Source organism: Pteropus medius, unplaced genomic scaffold (genome assembly GCF_902729225.1).
Source record: "Pteropus medius unplaced genomic scaffold, Ma_sr-lr_union100, whole genome shotgun sequence".
In the NCBI taxonomy this organism is placed as follows: domain Eukaryota; kingdom Metazoa; phylum Chordata; class Mammalia; order Chiroptera; family Pteropodidae; genus Pteropus; species Pteropus medius.
The window spans coordinates 10,491,767-10,513,915 of record NW_024340699.1 but is presented as its reverse complement, the minus strand read 5'-3'; the positions used below and the strand labels follow the sequence as shown (position 1 = coordinate 10,513,915).

The window sequence follows — 22,149 nt, the reverse complement described above, 5'->3', positions numbered from 1 at the left end:
TCTCATTATGGTTTTCCTAATGAACGCTGATGTTGAGAACATGTTTTCATGTGCCTGTTGGCCATTTAGATATCCTTTTTAGAGAAGTGCCTGTTCAGATCTTTTGACCCTTTAAAAAAATTGAGTTGTCTTTTTCTTATCGATTTATGGAAGTTCTTTATAGTAGTTTGGAAACGTCAGGTACATATATTTCAGACTTGTTCATCTGTTCTGTTGCTTGCTTTTTTAATGTCTTGATATACTCTCTTTTGTAAGACATAAGGTGTTAATACTAATGAAATCTCATTAATACTTTCATAGTTACTGGGTTTTAGTGCGTGTGTGTGTGTGTCCTGTTAAAGACATTTTTGCTTGCCCTCAGTCCTAAAAATACTGTTTTCTTCCAGCTATATAGTTTTACCATCTCAAAATAATTGTTTTATATGGTTGAGATAGGGATCAAAATTTATTTTTTATCCGTATGGTTATTTAATTATCCCAGTACTTTTATTTACACATACATTAAAAAAACTATTGAAAAATTGTTGAATAAGAAATTTATATTTTCTTTTTACAGCAGTAATACATGTTTATTATAGAAAAATCGAAAATAAAAATAATGTAAAATAGTAAAATAAACAGTTCCTCTGATTACTACTATTAATATTGGGTTTACTTCCTTTTATATACATAATTTTTCTTTCGTGTATGGTCCATATATATTTGTTTTATTTATCATATTTTCATACCTAAAATTGTTTTACAAACTGCTTTTAAAACAATATTTGTGGCATATTTCTGAACCATTATATAATTTATAATATATATGAATGTGCAAATAGCTAACTAGTGAAACGACTTCTTTATAAGACATTTAAGTTCCCTCTAACATATAGCATCTTAAGCTGAGTGGCTCTTGCAGTTTAATCTTTTAATGCATCTGTGAGTATTACCCTGGGATAAGTTCTAAGAGGTAGAATTGTTGGTCTAAAGGCTGCACACATTTTTAAGAGGGTGTGTATTTTATATACCCAAAGATTTTGCCCACTTTCTTTTACCTCGGTGAATGCGACGTGATAGACCATACACTCTTTATGAAAAGTGCTGTTTTCTCATGTTTAGGGTATTCATAATTTTTTAAAAATACCATTTCAGTTAACGAAATTTTAAAAATTATTTAATTAGTAGTGATATTGCGCATATTTCTCTCATGTTCGTGGTTATTTGTATGTCTTTTGTGAGAAAAGGGAACTTTAGCTTGGCCGTGGTTCTCCTCTGCTGGTTCTGGATCCAGGTGCGCGTTTGGGGAGCGGGGTGGAAGGCAGTCCCCAGGGAGAGGAACGTCTGCGGCAGGGCCGCCCTTGCACCGTCGAAATGGCCGTTTTCGTTAGAGGTTGGTGGCGGAAGTACCTGCTTTCCTCAGCACACTGTCCGAGGCAGGCTTCAGCCAGGCCCCTCCGTGCTCTGGCTGTCCCTTGGCTCCAGGTGGCTCTCAGTCAGGCACTTCAGGGTCAGCCACGCTTGGCCTCACTGCCGCTCATTCCTCCTGGCCTTTGTTGCTTTGAGCTAGGAGGCGAGCTTCCACTTTTCAGGTCGGTTTTTCTCTGCCTCCATACAGTGAACCCCATTTCCGGTCCAGGAGGGGCCCCTTGTCAGGTGTCCAGCGCCAACGGCCATGGCCTTTCATTTTGGTATTCCTTCGATGATTTCGGGGGCACCGGTCAGTAACCCCCACCTTGACACCTCTGTTTCGCTCCTGAGTCTTGGCGGGGTTTGCTCTTTTTCACCCTAGCTTTCTGAGGGTCGGTCACAGCGATTTCCTCCAGAGCACCAGATTCTGTCTTTACTTAACAAGCATTATCATCTGTTATTTGTCAGCTGGGTGGCTTCACCCTTTCCTCTTTGCCTGCTTAACCTCCGCTTTACCCTGCAGAGCTGAGCTCAAGCAGGAATTCCTGTGCCTGGGTCCCCCGGGCACCCCTACAGGTTAAATTTTTTTGGTCATTCTTCCAGCACTCAGTGGGCTCTCTTCACAGCTATTACCATAATTATAATTGATGAATGTATTACATAATCCCTCACTGAACAGTCGGTTCTTTTATTAGAAGGTAGTCCCCATGGGACAGAGGTCATGTCTGTCCCGTCATAGTCAGTTCATAGCATATTCCCAGCATCTAGCACTTTGCATGCCATGCAGTTGTTCAGTTGAATGAAGGAATACATTTGAAAGGGCAAGTGAGAATTATCGTCTTGTGTCTAAAGTCTGTATTTCTAAAACGAGTACATTTGCTCCTTAAACTCTTGATGTTTGCTCTTTCTCAGCATCATCTCTTAATTGTAAATGACTTGGTCCTAAACTTTGGCCTCAGAAACTCCTTTCAGGAGATCAAAAAGCAACCTTTTCTCCCTCTCTGCCTCTAAACCAGATTTTAAAACCTGTCATTGACTCTAATCCATCCAGATAGTCTTATCTCACTAATGCTTCAGCTGTCTTTCTGAAGTAATCTTTCTTTTGTTTTGGTTTCTCTGTTCCTCCTTCCCTCCTTCTCTTGTTCCCTCACCCCCTCCCTCCTTCCGTTTTTTTCTCTCTTTTTCTCTCTGCATTTGATTATTAGGATCCCTATTCCTGCGAATGATGCTTCCTTAGGTTAAGTAAATTTAGGCGGTGCTGCGTATAATCTCCTCTTGGAAATTCACTTGATAACCATTCTTTTAATAATATTTCTCAAACTTTCTGACCCCAGAATTACTCCTCCTTTATTTTGATTCAAAACCAATGCAGTCTGAGGGCTCTTTACAATTTCTGTGCATTTCGTTCCAACTCCTTTTAAGAGTCCTATCATGCTGCCAGAGTGGGGAGGGAGGGAACTAGCACTTGCTAAATGCCAGGTTTACATCTATTCCTTTGACCTCTTCTATAACCTTGAAAAGTAGGCTTATTTTCCACGTTATAGCTTGTGAGGAAACGGGAGACTGGAGATGGAATGATTTTTTTGCTCAAAGTCCCGCAGTGATTTTGTCTGCCCTCTCTCTCTCTCTCTCTCTGCCTATCTCTACTAAGTCCTGTGCTCTTTCCTTCCTAGCCTGAGAGAAGAAAAGGAAATCTCTCCTGATTATTTTGGAGGCCGCATCTCTGGCTATCATCTTAGTTTGAGGAGTGTTAGGTGGCAGCTTGGGGCTCTCCAGAGAGGCTCGGGAGCAGCTGGTGGCCAGGCTCTGCGTGGGCAGCAGCACATTCTCAGTATTTGTGGAGAGTGAGAGGCTAAGCGGGGAAGCCTTGAATGCGCCTGTCCACACTGCCTGTTTTTACTCAAAGCCTTCATGCTCCTCCCCCAACCCCCCCCAACCCCCGCCCCATTCTGGGCTTAACTTATTTCCCACAGTTTCGCTCCTTTCTGTTGGCTTATGGCATCTTTGTTGGAGTTATGGGGTGGCTTTTATCAGTAACATAGAACCCAGTGTTTATTGGGTGCCTGCTTTGTGTGTACCAGATGTTGGTCCTCTTTAGCCCTTCAAGTAGCTGACCTGCTTAAGGGCACATTGCATTGGACCTGGGATCTTAATCTGCCTCTCCCTGGGTTTTTTTTTTATCCTCAGTAAAGTTTTTCATAAGGTAAACCCACATAAGCAATTAATATTTATGAAACATTAGATGTGCTAGTTATATATTTTTATAATATGTATTTAAATTAAACATATAGCTATTAAACATTAAAACACCTTTATGAACACCAAAGATCATCTTGAATACCAAACCTGGGAAAACATTGCTCTAATCAACCCCCTTAACTTTATCTATTCATCCATTCAGGAATGGTTCCGTGTGTATCCATAAAAAATAAGGACTAGAAAGCAAAAGATTGTTAAACACGGGCCAGTATGCACACAATTCCATTATTGCACCTATAAATTGACAACAATTTCTTAATATCAAATAGTCAGTTCTTATACTTGTCTCATAAATAATTTTTAAATTAAGAGACTATTTTTTTTAGAATAGCTTTAGATTTCCAAAAACTTGAACAGGTAGTATAGAATTCTCATATAGTCCTTGGCTCCATGCACAGTCTCCTCCACCATTAATGTCTTACTTTAGTGTGGTACACTAGTCAAAATTAACGAACCAGTATTGATGCATTATTTTTAACTAAAGTCTATAATTTACTCAGCATCCTTAGTTTTTACCCTAAGTCCAGGATACTACCTTGGTTGTCATGTGTCCTTAGGCTCTTCTTGGATATTTCCGTGTCTGACACTGGTTTTTGATGACCTTGACAGTTTTGAGAAGTACTAGTTAGGTATATTGTATTACCTTCTGTTAGAATTTGTCTGCTGTTTTTCTCATAAATGTTTTTATAGTTGGTTTTTTCACTTCAGCAGCCAGACTTGTTTCACACATTGCATAGAGTTAACAGCCTCTTAAATCTCTTTTTAATCTGTAAAAATTACTTCTCCCATCGTATTTTCTTGCCATGTGTTTATCGAAGAAACCAGATTGGTCATTTGTTCTGTATAACGTCTCACATTCTGGATTTTGCTGGCTATGTTCTCAATAGGTCTACATATTGTTTGTCTATTTCTTGTAATTTGGTGGATTCAGATTCAGTGTATTTGTGTCTCAATTAAAAAATAGAATAAAACAAACACAATCCGTGCTGTTTCCAGTGCGTTTGTATTTTTGTGGTATTCCCTGTCCTTTCCAAGTAAGTGACCTTTGAAGAAACAGGGCTTCTAGGCATGTGCACTATTCTGAGTTAAAAACTGCATGATTTACTGACGGTAGATCTCGGAACAGTACCCTGGCTGCAGGAGTGCCCACATGCACCTGTCATTTTTGCCCAGGATGATGATGACACATTTTTATGGCCTTGACAATTAGTATTAGAGTATTTTTCCTATAGTTTTTTTCCTTTTAATTTTTTCCTTTTTCTTAGTTCAGCAATGTAATGATTTTTGCTATTATTAGTATATATTTAAACCTTACTTTATTCCAAAAAAAAATAAAAAAGGAATTTGAGTGATTATAGTGAAACATACGATGTAGGGAGATAAAAACAAATGGGAAAATGAAGTGACAAGAAAAATAAATGTAGGAAAATAAGATGCGGGCAGGGATGAAGTTGTGCGAAAGAGCATAGAGTAAGCTGAGTCCCGGGAGGGACACAGATTCTGTCCGCAGCAGTTTGCAGACTTTCGTAATCTTAGATGATAACTGTATTCCTGTCTCTGATGATATTTCTTTATTTGTTTGGGGTTCGTACTTCGTCATACCAGTCTCATTGCTTATTTGGAATGAAGTGCCTGTAAAGATGTGAGTCAAGTTTCTTAGTATTGGTTTTCGAGCTCTCTCTTTGGAAAATCAGAACTCTCATTTTTTTCTGTGGTGCTTTCTTTCTGCAGTCTTCTTAGAGTTTTGATGGGTTTATCCTGTTACACACTTTTTTCTTTCTGTACTGTCAATGGTACAACATGAATGGGATATTTTCGGGACATTTTGTTTTGGATACCTTTGTTTCAGTGGAATAAAATGACTTAATAGGAAAGTAAAGGTAAATGAAATCATTTATATTTCATCTGCAGAATCCTGTATCTGTATGACCTTTTGAGTTTCATTTATTATATATGAACTAAATATTTAAGGGTTCTTAAGATTTTTCCAGCTGAAAGTGGCAGAAAACTCAACTCTCAAAACTGGGTTAAGCCACAAAAGGGAATTTAGAGTTCGAAGAATCCAGAGATAGATGTGGATTCAGATTTCTTCCTCAGACCTCCTAGTACAGGTCCAGACTCTCTCCCTGCAGTAACACGCTGGCAGCAACAGCTCCAGCTTTCACCCTCTCATGATCAGGCTCAGTGGGGAAAGACATTTCTTGAGGCTCCATATCAAAGTCCCGGGGTTCATCTTAGAAAATTGGTTCCCTGAATCAATCATTGATTAGGCCATGTCGCCCAAAACCAAGTGTCCACCATCAGCCTCTTATAACGTTACAGTCTTCTTTAGCCTCTGGATCAAGTGTTTGCTAAACGTGTAGACTTTCTGGACTTTGTAGGTTAATTATTTGATAATTTAACAAATATTAGTTGAGTTCTTGCTACGTATAGGCACTATAAGGACCTGAAAACACTATGTTGTAAATTGGTAAATTGCCTTACCATACTAATTGCTTTTAAAATGCTTTATTTTTATAAATTATTTTGGAAAGAAAACATCCAGGTTATTTGGAGATAAAGTACAAGTTTTACAAGAGAATTTATTTTAAGTATTTTCCTGTGGTTTATAGACCAGTTTTTGTTTTCTTTGCATTGAATTATTTTCAAAGTAAGAGTAATGTCACCTTTCAACCTCTCACTCACATCTCAATTTTGGTAGCTGTTTCTCTTGTTCTTTATATGCTTTTAAGTCATCAATGAAAAGAAATATGGATCAAGGGTTGGTTTTTCTCTTAAATGCAGCAGGAAATGTCCCCACAAAATTTGTCTTCTGATCTTCCTCTCAATTCTGTATTCACTCAGTGTTAATGAAAAATTATCATGGTGACATCTGTGTTCTGTGCTTTGTAATACATCTTGACGGATTGCTTATAAGTGAGTTCTAGATAGTTATTAAAACAATGCGGTTGAACAGGGTTTTTGACAAAGAAGTCCAGTATCTCTTAAGTTGATATTGGGCCTTTACATCATGACTTCATCACCGCTTCCTTTGAGTGAGAAGTTGCACAGTGCCGCGGTCTGTACCTGCCTTATAGGTTGGTTGTTGTAGCAGGTGTTGAGCAGCAATTATGTGCTGTTGAGGCTAGGTGCTTTCAAGGAGGTACATACCACAAGCGCCGTGTGAGAGATTTAGAGGACCTGGGCTAGAGAAACATTTTAAGAAGATAGACAGAATGCTCTGGAAGATTCCTTTCAGCTCCAGAATCCAGTGCGATCTGTGGCTTCAAGCAGGGAGAAAACGCTACTTACTCAGTTGCCTGCAGGAGACAGACAATGCGAGGGGAGTCGAAGGAGGGCTCGCTGCCAGCAAGCAGCAGGCGCCCGTCTGAGGCCCCTGGCCGCAGGAGACACTTTGGTTTGTGCTTAGGGCCCAGTGGATTGCGAGGTGCACAACTTCATTCTCGAAAACAAGGTCGGCTTAGGATACGAGAACAATGGACTGTAGGAAAAGGTAGAGCAGGCATAAAGTTTATTACATATTTCATTAAGGGATGATAAAACGTGCCCCTTATCTGTTAGTTTTGACAATTCTTTTCATGCTGTTCCTAGTTAAAAAAGCAAAATTTTGATTACCACCATTTCCTACTCTCCCCCACCCCGTGTGTGTTTTTGTTTGTATGTGCGCGTATGTGTAAATTTTTAAAGATTAAAGCTCTACCAATTTAGAATATTTCTCTGAGATAGGTTTGATTAGGGCTCTGAAGATGAATGTATGTTTGAGAAACGAGCAGTGTTTTGAAAACAGTTGAGGGCTTGTTTAAACAGTATAAGGTTTGAATCCAGAAGTTTTTCTTTTTTTAGCAGGACAAAGTTTCATTTTATGGTTGTTTATTCAGAGTTCGTAATGAGACAGGAGGCATATGAGATGGAAGCTTTAAAAGTCTTCGGAAGTGACTTTTAAAATACCATTAGTTGGGTTTAAGTTTTAACACACACACAAAAAAAACCCACAGTGCAACTACATTCTTTAAAAAATTTTATACTTGTTTAGGAATTTAGCCATCTTTCTTCCTTTAGTGAACTGGTAAATAATATAACTTAATTTCCAGAAATACTTTTTAATAACCAGAATATTTTGTTTTAAGAATTCTTATTTTGTCCGTTGAAGTATTTAGTATATCGGCATGTTCAGTAAACGTTTTTGAATGCATAAGCAGTTTAAAATGATAACATTGAAATAGGATTATGATGTGGTCTGACTCTGAGTCAAACCCATTGACAGTGGATGTAAAAATATCCCACAGGTTATCTTCCTGAAAGTGATCTCTTCGTAGAAAAAATGAGAATGCTCATTATCATCAGGAGAAAAGAAAGCTCTTACTGTGTTGTAATCCTCTTTTTAAAACAGGGTAAACTTTACACTCTTACATGAAAGTAAGGATTTTGGCTTAGTGTCTTACAGAGCAATTAGATCTTGTTGTGCAGGCATTTCCATACATTCTCCGATTAAGGTTTCTTGACTGGTGAGAATTGGTCAAGGTTCGGAAGGGCTGCAGCTAGCACCTGTGCCGAATGGTAAGGAAGGGAAGTCGGACTAACTCAGAGTGGGCCCAGGTGCCCTGGTGTGGTATAATGAGAGCAGATGCCTCTCAGGCCTCAGATGACGTCTAAAAAACAAGGCGAGTTTTTAGTTCTCTGACCTGGAAGTCCCCTCAGGTGTCATGCAGTATGGAGTATGGATTGTCAGATATTTAGAAGTCGTAGCCTCATGAGACACAATACCATTCCTTAAGAGTTGTCTGGCTAAGTACCTTAGTGGTCTGGAAGCCACAAGCACTGACATGAATTTAGAGTAGTGTCTTTGTCACTTCAGCGTGCTACCAGACTCTGAACAACAGACCGTGAAACTAGCTTAACCCCACCTGCTTTTCACCTTCATTGAAGGAGAATGGCCTAGAGTCAAGTGACCAGCTCCCCAGGCGACAGTGTGGGAATGCCAGTTACTCTGATCTGAGGTGGCCTGGAGGAGAGAGGGGTGAGAAACTTTAGTACTGTATCACCAGTTGTATACCGGCTGCACCTGAAAAAAAAAAATGGTAGACAAAAGAAAAGAATCAAGTAAAATTCACCTGTATTTAAATTCTGGCTATTTTGTTTATTATATTTTATATTTTATTAAATAAAAATGAGATTCTAATGTAAGTCCTGATTTGTAGCCTTTATTTACTTAAGGCGTCTTGAACTTTTCAGTGTATTGTAACTTTGTTTTCATATATTGTAAACTTCCTCCGGGTCAACACGTATACTTCTGAACTTAATATTCTGTCTTCCGGATAATCTGTAAATTATTTAACCAGTCCCTATTAGTAGGCATTTTTTCCTTTGCTGTTATGACAGTGATTGTGTATGGTGAACATCTTAGCTATATTTTTGGACTTTATTTTTTTCCTTAGTATAATTTCCTACACATGAAATTGCTGAGTCAAATGAAGTGCATGTTTTTCAAGTCTCGAGTATGTATTGAGGTTGCACACAGGTTGTACCAATTACACTTCAATCGGCAGTATAGATGAGTGACAAGTAGATAAAATTCGAAAATAAATCAGAGGAAATTGCTGCTTTAGGGAGTTTAATGTCAAGCAAAGGAAATGACAGGCAGCATACTTCAGGGAACAATGTTGGGATGTGGAGTCAGATAGAATTGCACATCTGCCACTTTTGACCTCTGGCAAGTTATTCGATGTCTCTGGTCCTCTGTCTCTGGTCCTTAGTTTCTTCCTCTGTAAAATTACGGTACCTGTCTGGCCAGAGGTGACGTGAGATAACTATACAGTGTCTGGCACCTAGCAAGCACTCTGAAAATATCAGTTTGCAGCCCCTCTCAATGTATCGTATCCTTTTTTGTAAGTTTTCATTTACGTTTATCATTTTCATTGACAATGAGCTTAAACTTGTAGTTTAGTGGTCTCCCCCAGTCCTGAGCAGCGTTCCTAATTGGACCACACATGTTAACTGACAGAGGCTCAGATGTACTTCATTTAACTGTTGTTTAATTCTTTCCAGTCTCAGGATTTGTGGATCTTGGATAAACCCCATAAGAAGTGGATTCAAGCTGATCTGACCTGCAGCTTGCTGGGGGAATCTGTTCCTTCTTGGCAGCTGAACCTCAGATTGGTCCCAGTACAAGTGAGGACCCATGTGGCTATGCCGGAAATAGATTATTTTGTTACATCCTGTTCTCTGTCATACTGCTGAGAATAGAGATTCCGCTTCCCTCATACATCTCAACCCTTCCCCTCTCCGGGCTTCTGGTGACATTTTTGAATCATTTTTGAATCATGGGTGGTAGTTGTGAAGTGGACAAGGAGTTTTTTTTTCCCCCTTTGGAATTAGTCAGAAATAAGCTGTTGTTATTTTGATCTTCAATGCTGTTTCTGAGAGTTACGAGGTAAAATATTTTTCTAGCATCCAGCATTTTAATACATTTTAAACTACAGGTGTTTAAGATGGACTCAAAATGAATTCTTGAGACAAGAATTTGTTTTTATTTAAGTGTCAAGTTACTGTTTACGACTTATAACAACTTATAATTAGTTATATAATTAAAATAAAGCATCACTTGAAATTACACAAGGTTGCATTAACATATTACCATTAACATATTACTAGATGTTCATTGGAGAAAAATCAGAAAATATGGCTAAATAAAAATTTAAAAAGAAAAACAACTCTTCATCCTCTACCAAAGATAACAGCAAAGATCTATTTTCGTTTTGTTAGCTTATGAGTTCTGGTATCTTATAATCATTCAAAATGGGCTTGTTGTCTGGACATTAAACTTTTATATATAGAGGGAGAGAGAGAGTAGGATTTAAGGCAAGTTCGGGCTGTGGCTTTGGCTGTATTTGTCTCTCTAAAACTTGGCAGATTGCAAACTTCAGTTTTCCTCATTTTTACCTCCTCCCCTCACCGCCCCCTTCTCTCCATGCCCTTTCTTCTCTTATCATATATTCGAGGCTGAAAATACCCTACGTGTTTTATCTATAAATATGTAGTTTTACAATAAAGTTGCTAAGAATTAAGATATATTTACTTGGTTATATGTCACACAGTTACTGCCAAATTCTGTTATAATAAACTAGCATTATGAGGAAAAGAAAGTCGGTTACACATTAAGGGAGTGGACTTTGGACTAAAAGACTTTGGAAAATGCCTTTAAATTGTGAATTAACTTTTATTTTACAGCCCGATTACTGTATTAGGATTTTTGGTTTTAAAAACAAAGTTATTGTGGTGAGAGTTGGTGATTTATAGGTTGCCATCAAATGTTTTAACAGCAGAAGCCTAGGTTCTGAATCTTTTAAAAGCTTTGTGGCCCTGTTTTCATTACAAAGGCTGCTTCTGGAAAAGCGACTGAGAATTCAGACATGATAGGACAGTCCCTGACTTGGATTGACTCTAATGCTTTATTTGCCTGGGGTGAGGACCGCAGGAAGCTGGGGATGCCGTGGCTTTCACACCTCGGTTGCAGAGCTGGAGAATCTTCTTGCGCCCCTCTACTGCATAGTTCTCAGGACCAAATCTCCACTCCGAATAGATTCCCAGGGAGACGGTTACCCTAAAACTGACCTTTTATTTCACTTCTGCATTTGGTAGCCCCATTTTATCATCATGACGCTCTTTGTTTATGTCCTGGCAGTAGGCCATGGTGGAAAAAAGAACTTAGACTGAGTATGAAAATTGACTTTTGACATGTACTTCCAAAGGTAAGTGCTGGCACTCTGCGTAGCACATCTGAAAGAAATTTGCGTTGGTTGTAAAACGAAAACGGGACACTTTTTTGCAGGCTCTCACAGACTCAGCTTTCTCACTTGTCTTCAGCATGCTTCACTCCAGCTGCCGGGGCCATTCCTGTGCTTACAACAGTTTAATAGTTGTCTCATCGCCTCTAGAAGTTGTTTGAATATTAAAATTTTTTACTGTTCCACTCCATGGAATTAAAAGATTCAAGACACTATTTCACAATATCTACAAAAACATACATGATTTTTGTACTACTTACTTCCTCTCTTTGTCATTGGGTTATTATTGAGCAAGCTTCTTTTCTCTGTATCCTTGCATATGACATATTCCCGCATGTTCTAGAAAACATAAGGTCTTTTTTTGGTGCAAGCTTGAATTGGCTTGGGAGTAAGCTTTATCCATTACCTCTTAGTCAAAGGACCTCACCCCCACCTTTGCCAGTGTTGCGTGACCCACTTCTACACCTTGGCTGATATTGTCGAAACTGTAGGTATGCTGAATTGAAGACAGGTAATCTTGCGCACATTGACAGAATCTTGGACTGCACATCTGGGAAGGACTGGCAGTTTACTGGTGAGCTCCGGCACAGTGTACAAGCTGTGGTCCTGCAGAATGGAGTCCCAGGTTCAAAAGAATGGTGTAGGGGAGGCCTGGGACTTGGCTCCTCCCTGTCTCTCAGCTTTCCTCATCTCACGTGGAAATACTTCAGTAATGTAAATTCATGGCACGTCCTTGAATAGGCCGTGCCATTTCTTAGCTCTTTGGCTTTGCTTATGCTATTTAATCTGCCTGGAATGTCTTTCTCTTTTTCCCCTGGCTACCTCCTACTCATCCTTTATGGCTTAGTTCAGGCATCCTCCTCCTCTGGGTGGGTTAAGTCTGTTTGCGCGCATGTCTGTGTGTGTGTGTGTGTGTGTGTGTGTGTGTGTGTATTTACACTGCACATTCTCAAGATTCCCTCCTATGAGCTCCCAGAGAAGAGAGAAGGGAGAGAATGTCTTAACTCTTCTGTCTGCAGATAGATACAAGTTCAGATACGTTTTTCGTTGTTGTTGAATGGAATAGTATTTAAGCCGCTCAGTTTGGTTGTTTCAGGCGTGACCATAGGAGTCAGAAGAGGCTGCTCGTGATTCTGTGGTTTAAAGAGAAAAATTTATGGGATTAATAGATACTTATAATAAGGCATATTTCTAAATCAGTGATGTTAGACAATTAACATAAAATACTTCTTTGAGTAGCTTTTAAAAGCTACTTCTCTTTGGGAAGGAAACAGGGCAGGATTTTCAAAACCCATCTAGAAACACCAAAGCTAGCTTTTGCGAGTTGTTCTTCAGGCCAGCCAGTCAGAAGCCAGGGTGCCTGCAACCACTTTTTTTCCCTTTTGATTTGTGGTACCTTTGGCAATGTGAAAAAACCCTAGGACATTTCTCTCCTACTCTCTTAATAACTTTTTGCTTTTGAAAAACATCAAAAGCTATTCTTCTTGTCTATACTTACAGTGTTTCTCAGCATGGTGGCCCTGATTTTGTTTTTTGATGATACAGTGGATATGACAAAATGAATAAATACTACTAGCTTCATTGACTAATGTTATTTTCTTTGGCAACAGAACCTACAAATATAATCAGTCTAATTGGATGTTTGCTAATATTAGGACCCCGTGTGAATCATTTCCTGTTCTCTGTGAAAAGTCGTAAATCAGAATACTGGTCATTACAAGCAGCTAAATGTGACATTATAACATATTTCTTGGGGCTTTTCTACCCCAGAAAGGCCTCCCTTAAGTATCCTCATGTGATCTCCCTGACTTTCTCTCGAGCGCCAAGCCGAAATCTCAAAAGGAAAGAGGCTTAGTTTGTATTGTTGTTAGCTTAATAAGTAGGTCAGTAAGTGTTTGTTAAAGTTGGTAAATACCCAAGGTGTCAGGGTAGGTTCCTCAGACGTATTTACCAATGAGATAGTGTTCCAGAAGTTTAAAGATAGACGACTGTTAGCTTTAAGAGAGAGAGAGAGAGAGAGAGAGAGAAACCAGTAGTTTACTATGTGAATGAATATAGCCAGTGTGAAAAAATTTTACATTATTCAATTAAAGAATGATGGATAATAGTTATTCTGCAGTAGTCAATATGAGTATCCAACCAGGTCCCTAAATTTCAAATTAGAAGCTTTAAGGATCGATTACTGCTGTGGTCCTAGGTGCATTTTAATGCTCTTAGGCTGATAAATGTGAAACTTTTATTTTTATCTATATTTCCCAATTAAATAAATGTCTTCTTGGTCCATTAGACCCAAGAGAAACCTTGTTTAGACTAGCATATAGACTTCCTTATTAAAAGATGATGTATGTTCTAGAGTGGCATTTGCGTTGAGTAAAGACTATTTTTCAGCTCTGTGGTTGGTTACTTAGCTTTGAGGTAGTGGTTCTGTACCTTTTATAAATACCGGCATCAGTCTCTCTATTCTACGGTATCTTCCATGGACATTACAAAGATAAATTCTTGGAAATTAGACCCTTCAAGGATCTTTTTAAAATCTTCCTGAATTTACAAGTTCAGTATCAAGCTTTTGAAAACATAATAAATGGTTAAATTTTTGAAATTAATTTCTTAGAACTTTAAGTTTTCAAAAATGTTTTATGTTAATTGTTTTCTCTCTTTTTGTAAGTATTTATTAGATGATTGGATGGTTAGGAAACGTTTGAGGCAAGTACATATAATACATATTAAATGTTGCAGAGGGACCCTCTTTTTACCGAATAAATAAAAATCGGTTTGCAGATGAACTCATACCAATTAATTTGGTATTCATTGCTGAATGCAAGTGTAATCCTTAAACTCTGTTCTCAGATCTGAATAATTCTATGATTTGGATAACTCACATTCCAAAAAAGAAATTTAAATTGAACTCTGAGGATGTCGGGAGTTTATTTAAATCAAATAACCTGCGTAATCTGTGTATATATATGTAATGTGTCTGGGCCTTTTCTCTGCCCATTTGCTTCTGCTACCTGCTGATATAAGTATTTTAATAAGCATTTGCTAGACATCTCCGGATAGAGTTTGTTGTAGTGGAAAGCAAACAAGTTTGCTTAGAGTCGGCAGGGATACCTTCCAGTTCTAGTTCTGCCATCTGTTAGCCCTTGTTCCCTTGCACGTGGGACAAGTTGCTTTTTCAGCAAATCAAGCTCTCCTGATCCTCGGTTTCCTCATCTGTAAAATGGAATAATAACCTGTCTTACCAGGGTTTGTGAGGGTTTACTATGTCAGCTGCCTGGCGTATAACAAGAGCTTGATAAACGGCAGCTATTTTCATTATACCATACGTTTATTCAGCATCTTTGTGGCACTCCGAAAGTGTTAGGGCGACAAAATATGTATGCCTGAAGTATCCGTGACACGCGCCTACCGTGCTGACGGTGGTGAACTTTGGAGTCAGGGCATGCATCGGAAACCAGAAAGCAGCTTGGATTTTTATTCCATCCACTTCCTCTGGTTTGTATTCTTTAACTGCCTTTCTAAATAATCTCAGTACTGTAGCGACGTTATAGGTGAGGTGTGACCAGTAAGTGGCAGGTGCTGCGTAGGAGCCCAGGTCTGCCTGAGTTCAGGCATAGCAACAGTCTTTGCTTATTACAGCTGGAGTGACCATAGAGTTTATCTTCCAGACTAGAACACTTCTGAGAGTGAAACTTAGGCTGAGACAAGTGTAATCCTGGACTGTTCCAAGAAAATGAGGATGTTCGACCGTCTTAATTAGGCCAGGGTAAATAAGTTGATGAGGTCGGGTTTAAGACTTCTGGAGTATTGGTTAAACCCAAATACCCACATTCCATTTTCTTCTACATGGTTATTGATTTTGCCATAGTAAATTAATTGACCTAAGATCTGAAAAAGTACTTATTAGAATACCATAAATAATGTAATGCTTTAAAAATACTAGCCATAGTGCATGTTTATTTTTCTATTTTACCTTTTTTCTTAATTCCCTGAAAACCAGGAAGCTTTTCAAAGAAAATGGGACTAGGTAAATTAAGTAAGCTTTTAATTCTTGCTTGTGTCAAATGCACTTTGTAAACAAAGTCCAAAATGAAAATCATGATTTTCCTAAGTTTTTTCTTTGGGAAGGCAGAGAAATGATGACACAGAAAAATCAAACGTGTTTTTAATCGGCCTTTTTTATTGCCTGTATCTCTCAATCGATCACTCATTTTTCTTGTTCCTTTTGCCTTATGTCTCTAGGTGTCCTGGGATTATATGTAGGGAAGTGCAAAACTGTACCCACATGATAAAAATTCAGGTGATCAAAGTTTTTACGATAGAGGCATCATAATCTTGAACGAGTGGGGGTCCTAATAGAAGACAAACCAAGGTGTGAAATTCTCGCCGTCCCCTCTGCCGTGTGCCCTTGCAAATGATTTAACCTCTGAGCCTCGGGTTCCTGACGCTGTGTCGTGGGAGTCAGAGAACACATTGAAAGTGCCTGGCACGTAGTAGGTGATGTCCTGATGGCAATTACAATTATATGACATAGACCAGAAGGTGTTACTATTTTGAAGTCGCAGTCACAATCTCACCACTGATTGCTTTGCACTCAGCCTTCCACAGTTCCCTTTAATTTAATTCATTCAATCATTCTCTCTCTCCCTCTCGATTCTGTTCCCTGTATCCAGAGGAATTAGTGATTGGCAGCAGAAACCTTGTAATAGGACAGAGAGTGGGCCCTCTCCCAAGGTTTCAATTCAGTAAGTTGTCTATGACCAGCACCCCTGACCTCCCAGCTGCCAAGGGTGCATGCACCCCCCTCCCCGCCCACTAACATTCAAGTTGCCTGTGTGAAGGAGTGATTTGTCGCGGTCTCTAACTGCTTCTTCTCTTCCTTCCTTTTTGTCATCCTGCAGTGTTCTGTGCCAAGGTCTTTGTGGCTAGGCTGCGCCAACCTGGTAGAGAGCATGTGCGCACTGAGTTGCCTGCAGAGCATGCCCAGTGTCAGATGTCTCCAGGTGCCTCTCTTCTTTCTTGTTGTAAATGTGTTTTTTACGTATGCCATGAACTTTTGTTGAAACTTGCAGTAGTGTGTTTAATCCAATGTTAAGTCTGCTAAATGTTCTGTGTAACCCTCTGCTTTCCTCCAGCCTGGGTGCCCCACACGGAGGAGTTAGTGCCAAGAGGGGCCCTTCTGAGCAAATGGGTCTTCGGCTGGGCCCTGTTCTGCTCCTCTTTTCCTGCTCCTGCTTTTTATTCTTTCCCTCCCACCTCGAAGTTGTGATTCTCATGTTTAACAGTTGTGCATGTGCCCAAAAAACCCCGATGTTTTCCATTTGGCTACTTTTAACAGTCCTTTGTTACCAGACTTGGGGAGGGTTTTATAATTAAACTGGTGGTTTTTCTATTTTGAAACTCATCTTTTTGGCTCGCTTTCTCTCCCTCCTTCAAGAAAGGAGTGGGGAGAGAATCACTAATGGAATAAAGCCTCAAATTGAAGTTTACAAAGATCACAGCTTTACGCTGCCAATAACTGTCAGTTTGGGCCACCTCCCAAAGGCCAGATCAGATACCTGTCCTCTGGGTCCACCCAGTTTTCCAGGCCGAGGCCGGCAGAGAATTCCACAGATAAAAGTAAAACTTTTGGGGGGGGGGTGCGGGGTTGGGAGGGGAGTGCGATGGGGTGGTGAGGGATTGCTCAGGGAAAAAAAATCTGTTAGCAGAAGTGCAGCTGGCCTGATCTCACTTGCTGGGACAGAGTCTAAGAGTGCCAAGGCAGAAAACATTGTGGCTTTATTGGGGAAGCTCTGTTTAGAAAAAGCATGTATTTTATTAAGTATGGTTTCAGTGGCAGTATTCCGTTTTCATCACTGTATATTCCAGACAGTTTGATATATCTTTAAAAAACATTATTAAATTCCTGGCATCCTGTTGAGACTGCCCTGTTTTAGAGGAACACTGTAAAAACCAGGAAATGAGTTAGAGCGATATTATTGATGGCATGGGTGACTTTACTGTTCTCAAGGTTATCTTTCTATTCACGTTACAGTCTTTAAATGGAGCTGGGGAGCCCAGAAGGAGGAAAATTTCCTTCATACTGGGCTTGTGCATTTTTTTACTCCTTGGCAAACATTCTGAGTAGCATCGGTGTGGTTATTGATTCAAATTACTTTCTTTAGAAAACTGTACTGAAACATCGCAAACACAGTTAACTAGAAGGTGAATTGAATATAAGATTCAGTTGTCTTAGAGTCTGTATCAAAAGGTGGTTTATAACTTAGGGTCCAGAGATTGTGTTTCAGTGAGACTCCTGTGTAATGTATATTTATCTTTGAAAAAGCAGCTTCTCTGCAAGGGATGTAACTTGAACAAAAATGTTCTTGCAGTGGTGGGCATTATTGCACGAGCTCTCCTCGGTGCTAGATAATAGATACTTGCTTGAATGTTACAGTTGCTTTTTAGTGAGCTGGCCAGTTTTCCCCAGAAATTTAAGTAGGGGGAAAATTGTAGTTGTTAATGAGGTCTGGAAGTGCAGATTCTTTTTATTGCATTCAGCTAAAAGTACTTGCCCGATGGAAGGCATTATTCAATATATTTTAGTAACAGCATTGTGAATTCTCGAGATGGGGTGAGTGGGCAGAAATACGGGTTCCTACCTTATTGAAAATGGAAACTCAGATGTGTTAAAAAGTTCCTGACTCATGTCTCCAAGTGAAAATCTTTTCAGGGGGAAAAATGGAAATTGCCTTGATTGGACCTTGAAATAAAGTGAAATATTGAGTGGAATTCACTAAAATGTGAATGGAGCAAATGTTGTCTGTTGAGGTGTATAGAGGATTTTGTTTATTTAGGTTTTTATTTTCTTTATCGTATAATTGAGAGTATACAGCACAGTAAAGTGAAATACATACTCCGCTGATCGGAATGAGTATATCATTACTGTTTTGTTCTGTTTGTGAATGGAAAGTAAACATGGATTGATGATATTGATGAACCCGGAAGGCTTCCTTCCTTTCTTCTTATTGGGTTATGTATTATTTTAACCCCGTTGTTCTTCCTTACTACTCCTAGTCTCCAACCTGTGCTAAAATTTGGTGACTTAATTTGGGTTTTTGCTCTCAGAGAGTGCCTGTTGAGTATGTATGACATCTTTGGCTGTCACAAAGATGGCTCTTGCTTGGCATTGTACACTTCTCAGCAGGCCCCAGAAGAAAAGCAACAGGCTACCTGAAGAGCCTGGTTGATGACTTCGCTTGGGTTCCTGAGTTGCATGAAAGGGTCCCCCTTAAAATTATCACGCCGGACCCACTGACAGTTGCAACTTTAGCCAGTTAGCCTATCTATATGGCTGAATTAATATACTTTATGAGAAGCAGCAGTAAAAGTATAGATACCTTCAGGTGTAATGCAATGCAGCCCCTCTAGTTTCTGACCATCTCTGAGAAGGGAAAAGGCTTAAAAAAGAAAAATCACTCATTTACCTCATTCAAACTTAAAAAAATAATCACTCATCACCAGCTGTACTGGCACTTCACATATATTAGCTTTGTGATAACTGTGTGAGGTATGTGTTATTGTTCCCAGTTTTTAGATATGGAAATGGAGTCTCAGAGATGATAAGTGTGATTGGGCCCATAGTTAACATTTAGAGCTCCGAAGTGGCGGAGCTGGCGTTTGAACCCCACATTTGCCTGATTCCAAAATTCGTTTTCTTTCCTTTATACTAGTGTGCTACTATTTCTAGAGTTTTCCATCTTAGTTTTGTTTGTGAAAACTTTACTATTAATATCTGGCATATATCTTGTTTAGTCATTATTTATTTGAAAATAAGAAAAGAAATACTTGCCAAATATCTACGGGGAGCTGGAGAGGGGCATGGATTGTAGTCCTGTTGCCAAAGTGAGCCCTCTGAATCTTAAAGCTAGTGAGATTCCCGAATAGCTTTTCTGCAGATTTAACTCCATGACTATTTACTGAGCAGTTGGCATGTGCCGGCGCCTGTACTGGTGGTGGGCATATAAAAGGTGAACAATGCAGGCTTGTTACCAAAGAGAATATTCGGAAGTTAGCCAAACCCATATGTGCTTTTAAAAAAAATGTGAACCAGTTTACTGGAATATCTGAATATCTGGGTATGTGAACCAGGCTGAACTCATTCAGAATTCCATTTGGTTCAGATATCTAGAGTCCACCAGTTGACTGTTCTATTAGATAATCAGGCATTCAGACCATGTCGAGTATTTGCTAAAACACCAAAAACTCTTCTGACACAAGAGTTAATACCAGTAGTAGTAGAATTTATCATTTATTTTCTACGTGTGTGTCGGTTCTAGCCACAAGTTTATCTCATTTAATCCTTTATGGAGAAGTTAATCTTTCCTGCCTTTTTTTTTTTAATGAAGTTGAATTAATTGACTTGTCTAAGGTTACACATTTATTTAAGTGGCAGAACTGAATAATAAACCGAGGTCTGGGTAACTGCGAAGCCAGTGTTTTTGTCACCATGCTGTAGTGACATTTACTTGGCAACTGCCACTTTAGGTTGAAACAAATTCCCCTTTATTTTTAGTGTTAAAAGCTTAATGCCAGTGTGCCCGAATGTATCGGTTCCATGCAGTGGACTGTCAGCTCTTGGGAGTGCCATCTGCAAGCTCTCAGCTGGGGACAGCTAATAAGTCTTTTTTGGGGGGCGAGACCCATGACTTGAAATGACAGTGAGCATCATGTGAATTGAGTTTTACTGTCTCCTTCCTCGCCCTGGTGGGGACAGTGCCGGGCAGTCATACAGCTTCTTGACAGCCGCCTGTCCCGTTTCTTTTCCGGCTTGCAGCAGTGAGTACAGTGAGCAACAGTGGTTTGAGGACGCCACGGTCGGAACTTGTCGTAGCCGCCAGCAGTAGGAGTTAGTTTTTAGAGAAGGGAGACAGCTTGGTAGAAAGAATCCTGCCTCTGGAGCATACGGAGTTCAGTTCTAGTCTTGTGCCTGCTGCTTAATAGCTCCGTGACACTAGGCAAGTTACTTTACTCCCCCGAACCTCAGTTTTCATCATCCTTAAAAATGGAGGTAGTGTTTATGTCCCTGCAGGACTTCATGAAGTAGAGGAAGGTGACAGCTACCTCTCTTTCCGATGGCCTCTTGTTGAGGGGACAAAAATCCATTGCTTCGACCTCTTGATCCTGGTTTCCTCTTCGAGAAGACGGACTTCCAGGCTTAAAGGTTTCCATTCCAGAGTCAGGACAAGAGAGACCGTGCATGTGACGTGGCCCCTGCTGTCAGATGTTCCCTATTTGTTGAGGGCCAGTCTCCTGTAGGTCAGACTTGGCCATTCCAGCTCTCACTGCCTTGTCTCTTTTCTAACGACCTCTGGGGATTTGTCAATTCTCGTTGGTAATCCCGTTGTACTCTGGGGCTTACGTGAAGACTTGGAGTAAACTTTTGGGTTGTTCAGTAGTGGAGCATGTAATATTTTGTGAATACTAAAAAACATTTTTTGTCTATATAAGATCGTACAGAATATAGTTACTAAAACAAATTCATTGGTAATCTTACCACTTATCACCACCCAGAGAGACATTCGTTGCTGTTTTAGGGTCTGTCTTCCTTCTGCCTGTTGGGCAAGGAGGAATCCATAAAATCACGCAGATTCTCTGTGCTATTATTGTGATGATAATGATTATAGCAGTGGTGTTTCGACTGCCCACGAACACCCTAGAATTTGACTTTTCGATGTCACGGGAGGATCCAGCGTACTGCCCCTCCCACTTCGACCTCGCCCAGAATATGTAGCAGGGCTCTTAAAATTTTTACATAAAATCTTAGTACTATGGAAATTTTCACATACACACAGAAAAAAAGAGAAACATTTAACTAAGCCTTGAACAATTTAAAAAATTTATGCTGTTTTTAATTCAACTTTTGAACAATTTAAAAAATTTATTCTGTTCTTAGTTCAACTTTCTCCTCCAATTTTGTGGGTTTTTTTCAGGGAATTTTAAAGCAAATCTTAAGATGGCTTAAATAAAAAAGGAGTTTGACAAAGCACTGTTATATGTCAGCATTTAAAAAAATTTAAATATGGTTGAAAGAATTTAAAATAACACAATTGGCATCGAAGGTTATAAAAGACATGTCAAGTTTCCTTCGACCCCTGGTCTCACTTGCCAAAGTATCACTCATCAGTTTCTCATTATTCTTTTAGACAAAAAAAAAAAATTTGAACACTATTATACATATTATTTTTCAATTAGTAACTTTTTAAATTAATAATATAATCATCTTTCCATATCAGTGTATAAAATCCTACGGTTTTACAGGTGAAGAGTATTCTATCACGTGGCTTTATCATTTGTTTAAAACTCCCTGTTGAATGAATTTTAGGCTTCAGTTTTGGGGGTTTTTGTTTTGTTTTTGTATCATAGCATTTTACTAATTTCATTGAACATACATCTTAGACTCGCATGATTACATCTACAGAGTAAATTCCCAGAAGTACAATTGCTTGGTCAAAGAATATCAGTGTTTATTAAGTTATCTATATGCAGACAACTTTAATAATCTCTCCCAACTCCCCCAGCGGGTGCTGACACTTTGTTGTCTACTGTTGCATATTTGTTTTCTTTGTTCATAGGAGGATATGTAACTTTACAATTATAGGATCTCCTACCCCCCTTTCTTAATAGGGAAAATGGGCTCGCCCTGGAAAAACCACACCGTGGCTTCGCTTTATTTACCTAG

At 39.3% G+C, this 22,149-nt stretch overlaps 1 protein-coding gene across 10 annotated transcripts in view; it reads left to right on the top strand.

The window, feature by feature from the left end:
• The window catches only part of FBXW11 (F-box and WD repeat domain containing 11), a 97,441-nt gene that overhangs the window by 17,234 nt on the left and 58,058 nt on the right, over positions 1-22,149 (top strand). For 7 of the 10 annotated variants that reach the window (XM_039877850.1, XM_039877870.1, XM_039877835.1 and 4 more), the window contains one exon: positions 16,331-16,432. The exons of the other annotated variants lie outside the window; for them this stretch is intronic. In XM_039877850.1, the coding sequence (XP_039733784.1) occupies positions 16,331-16,432 (102 nt within the window). The remainder of the gene's footprint in view (positions 1-16,330; positions 16,433-22,149) is intronic. 10 annotated transcript variants of the gene reach the window in all.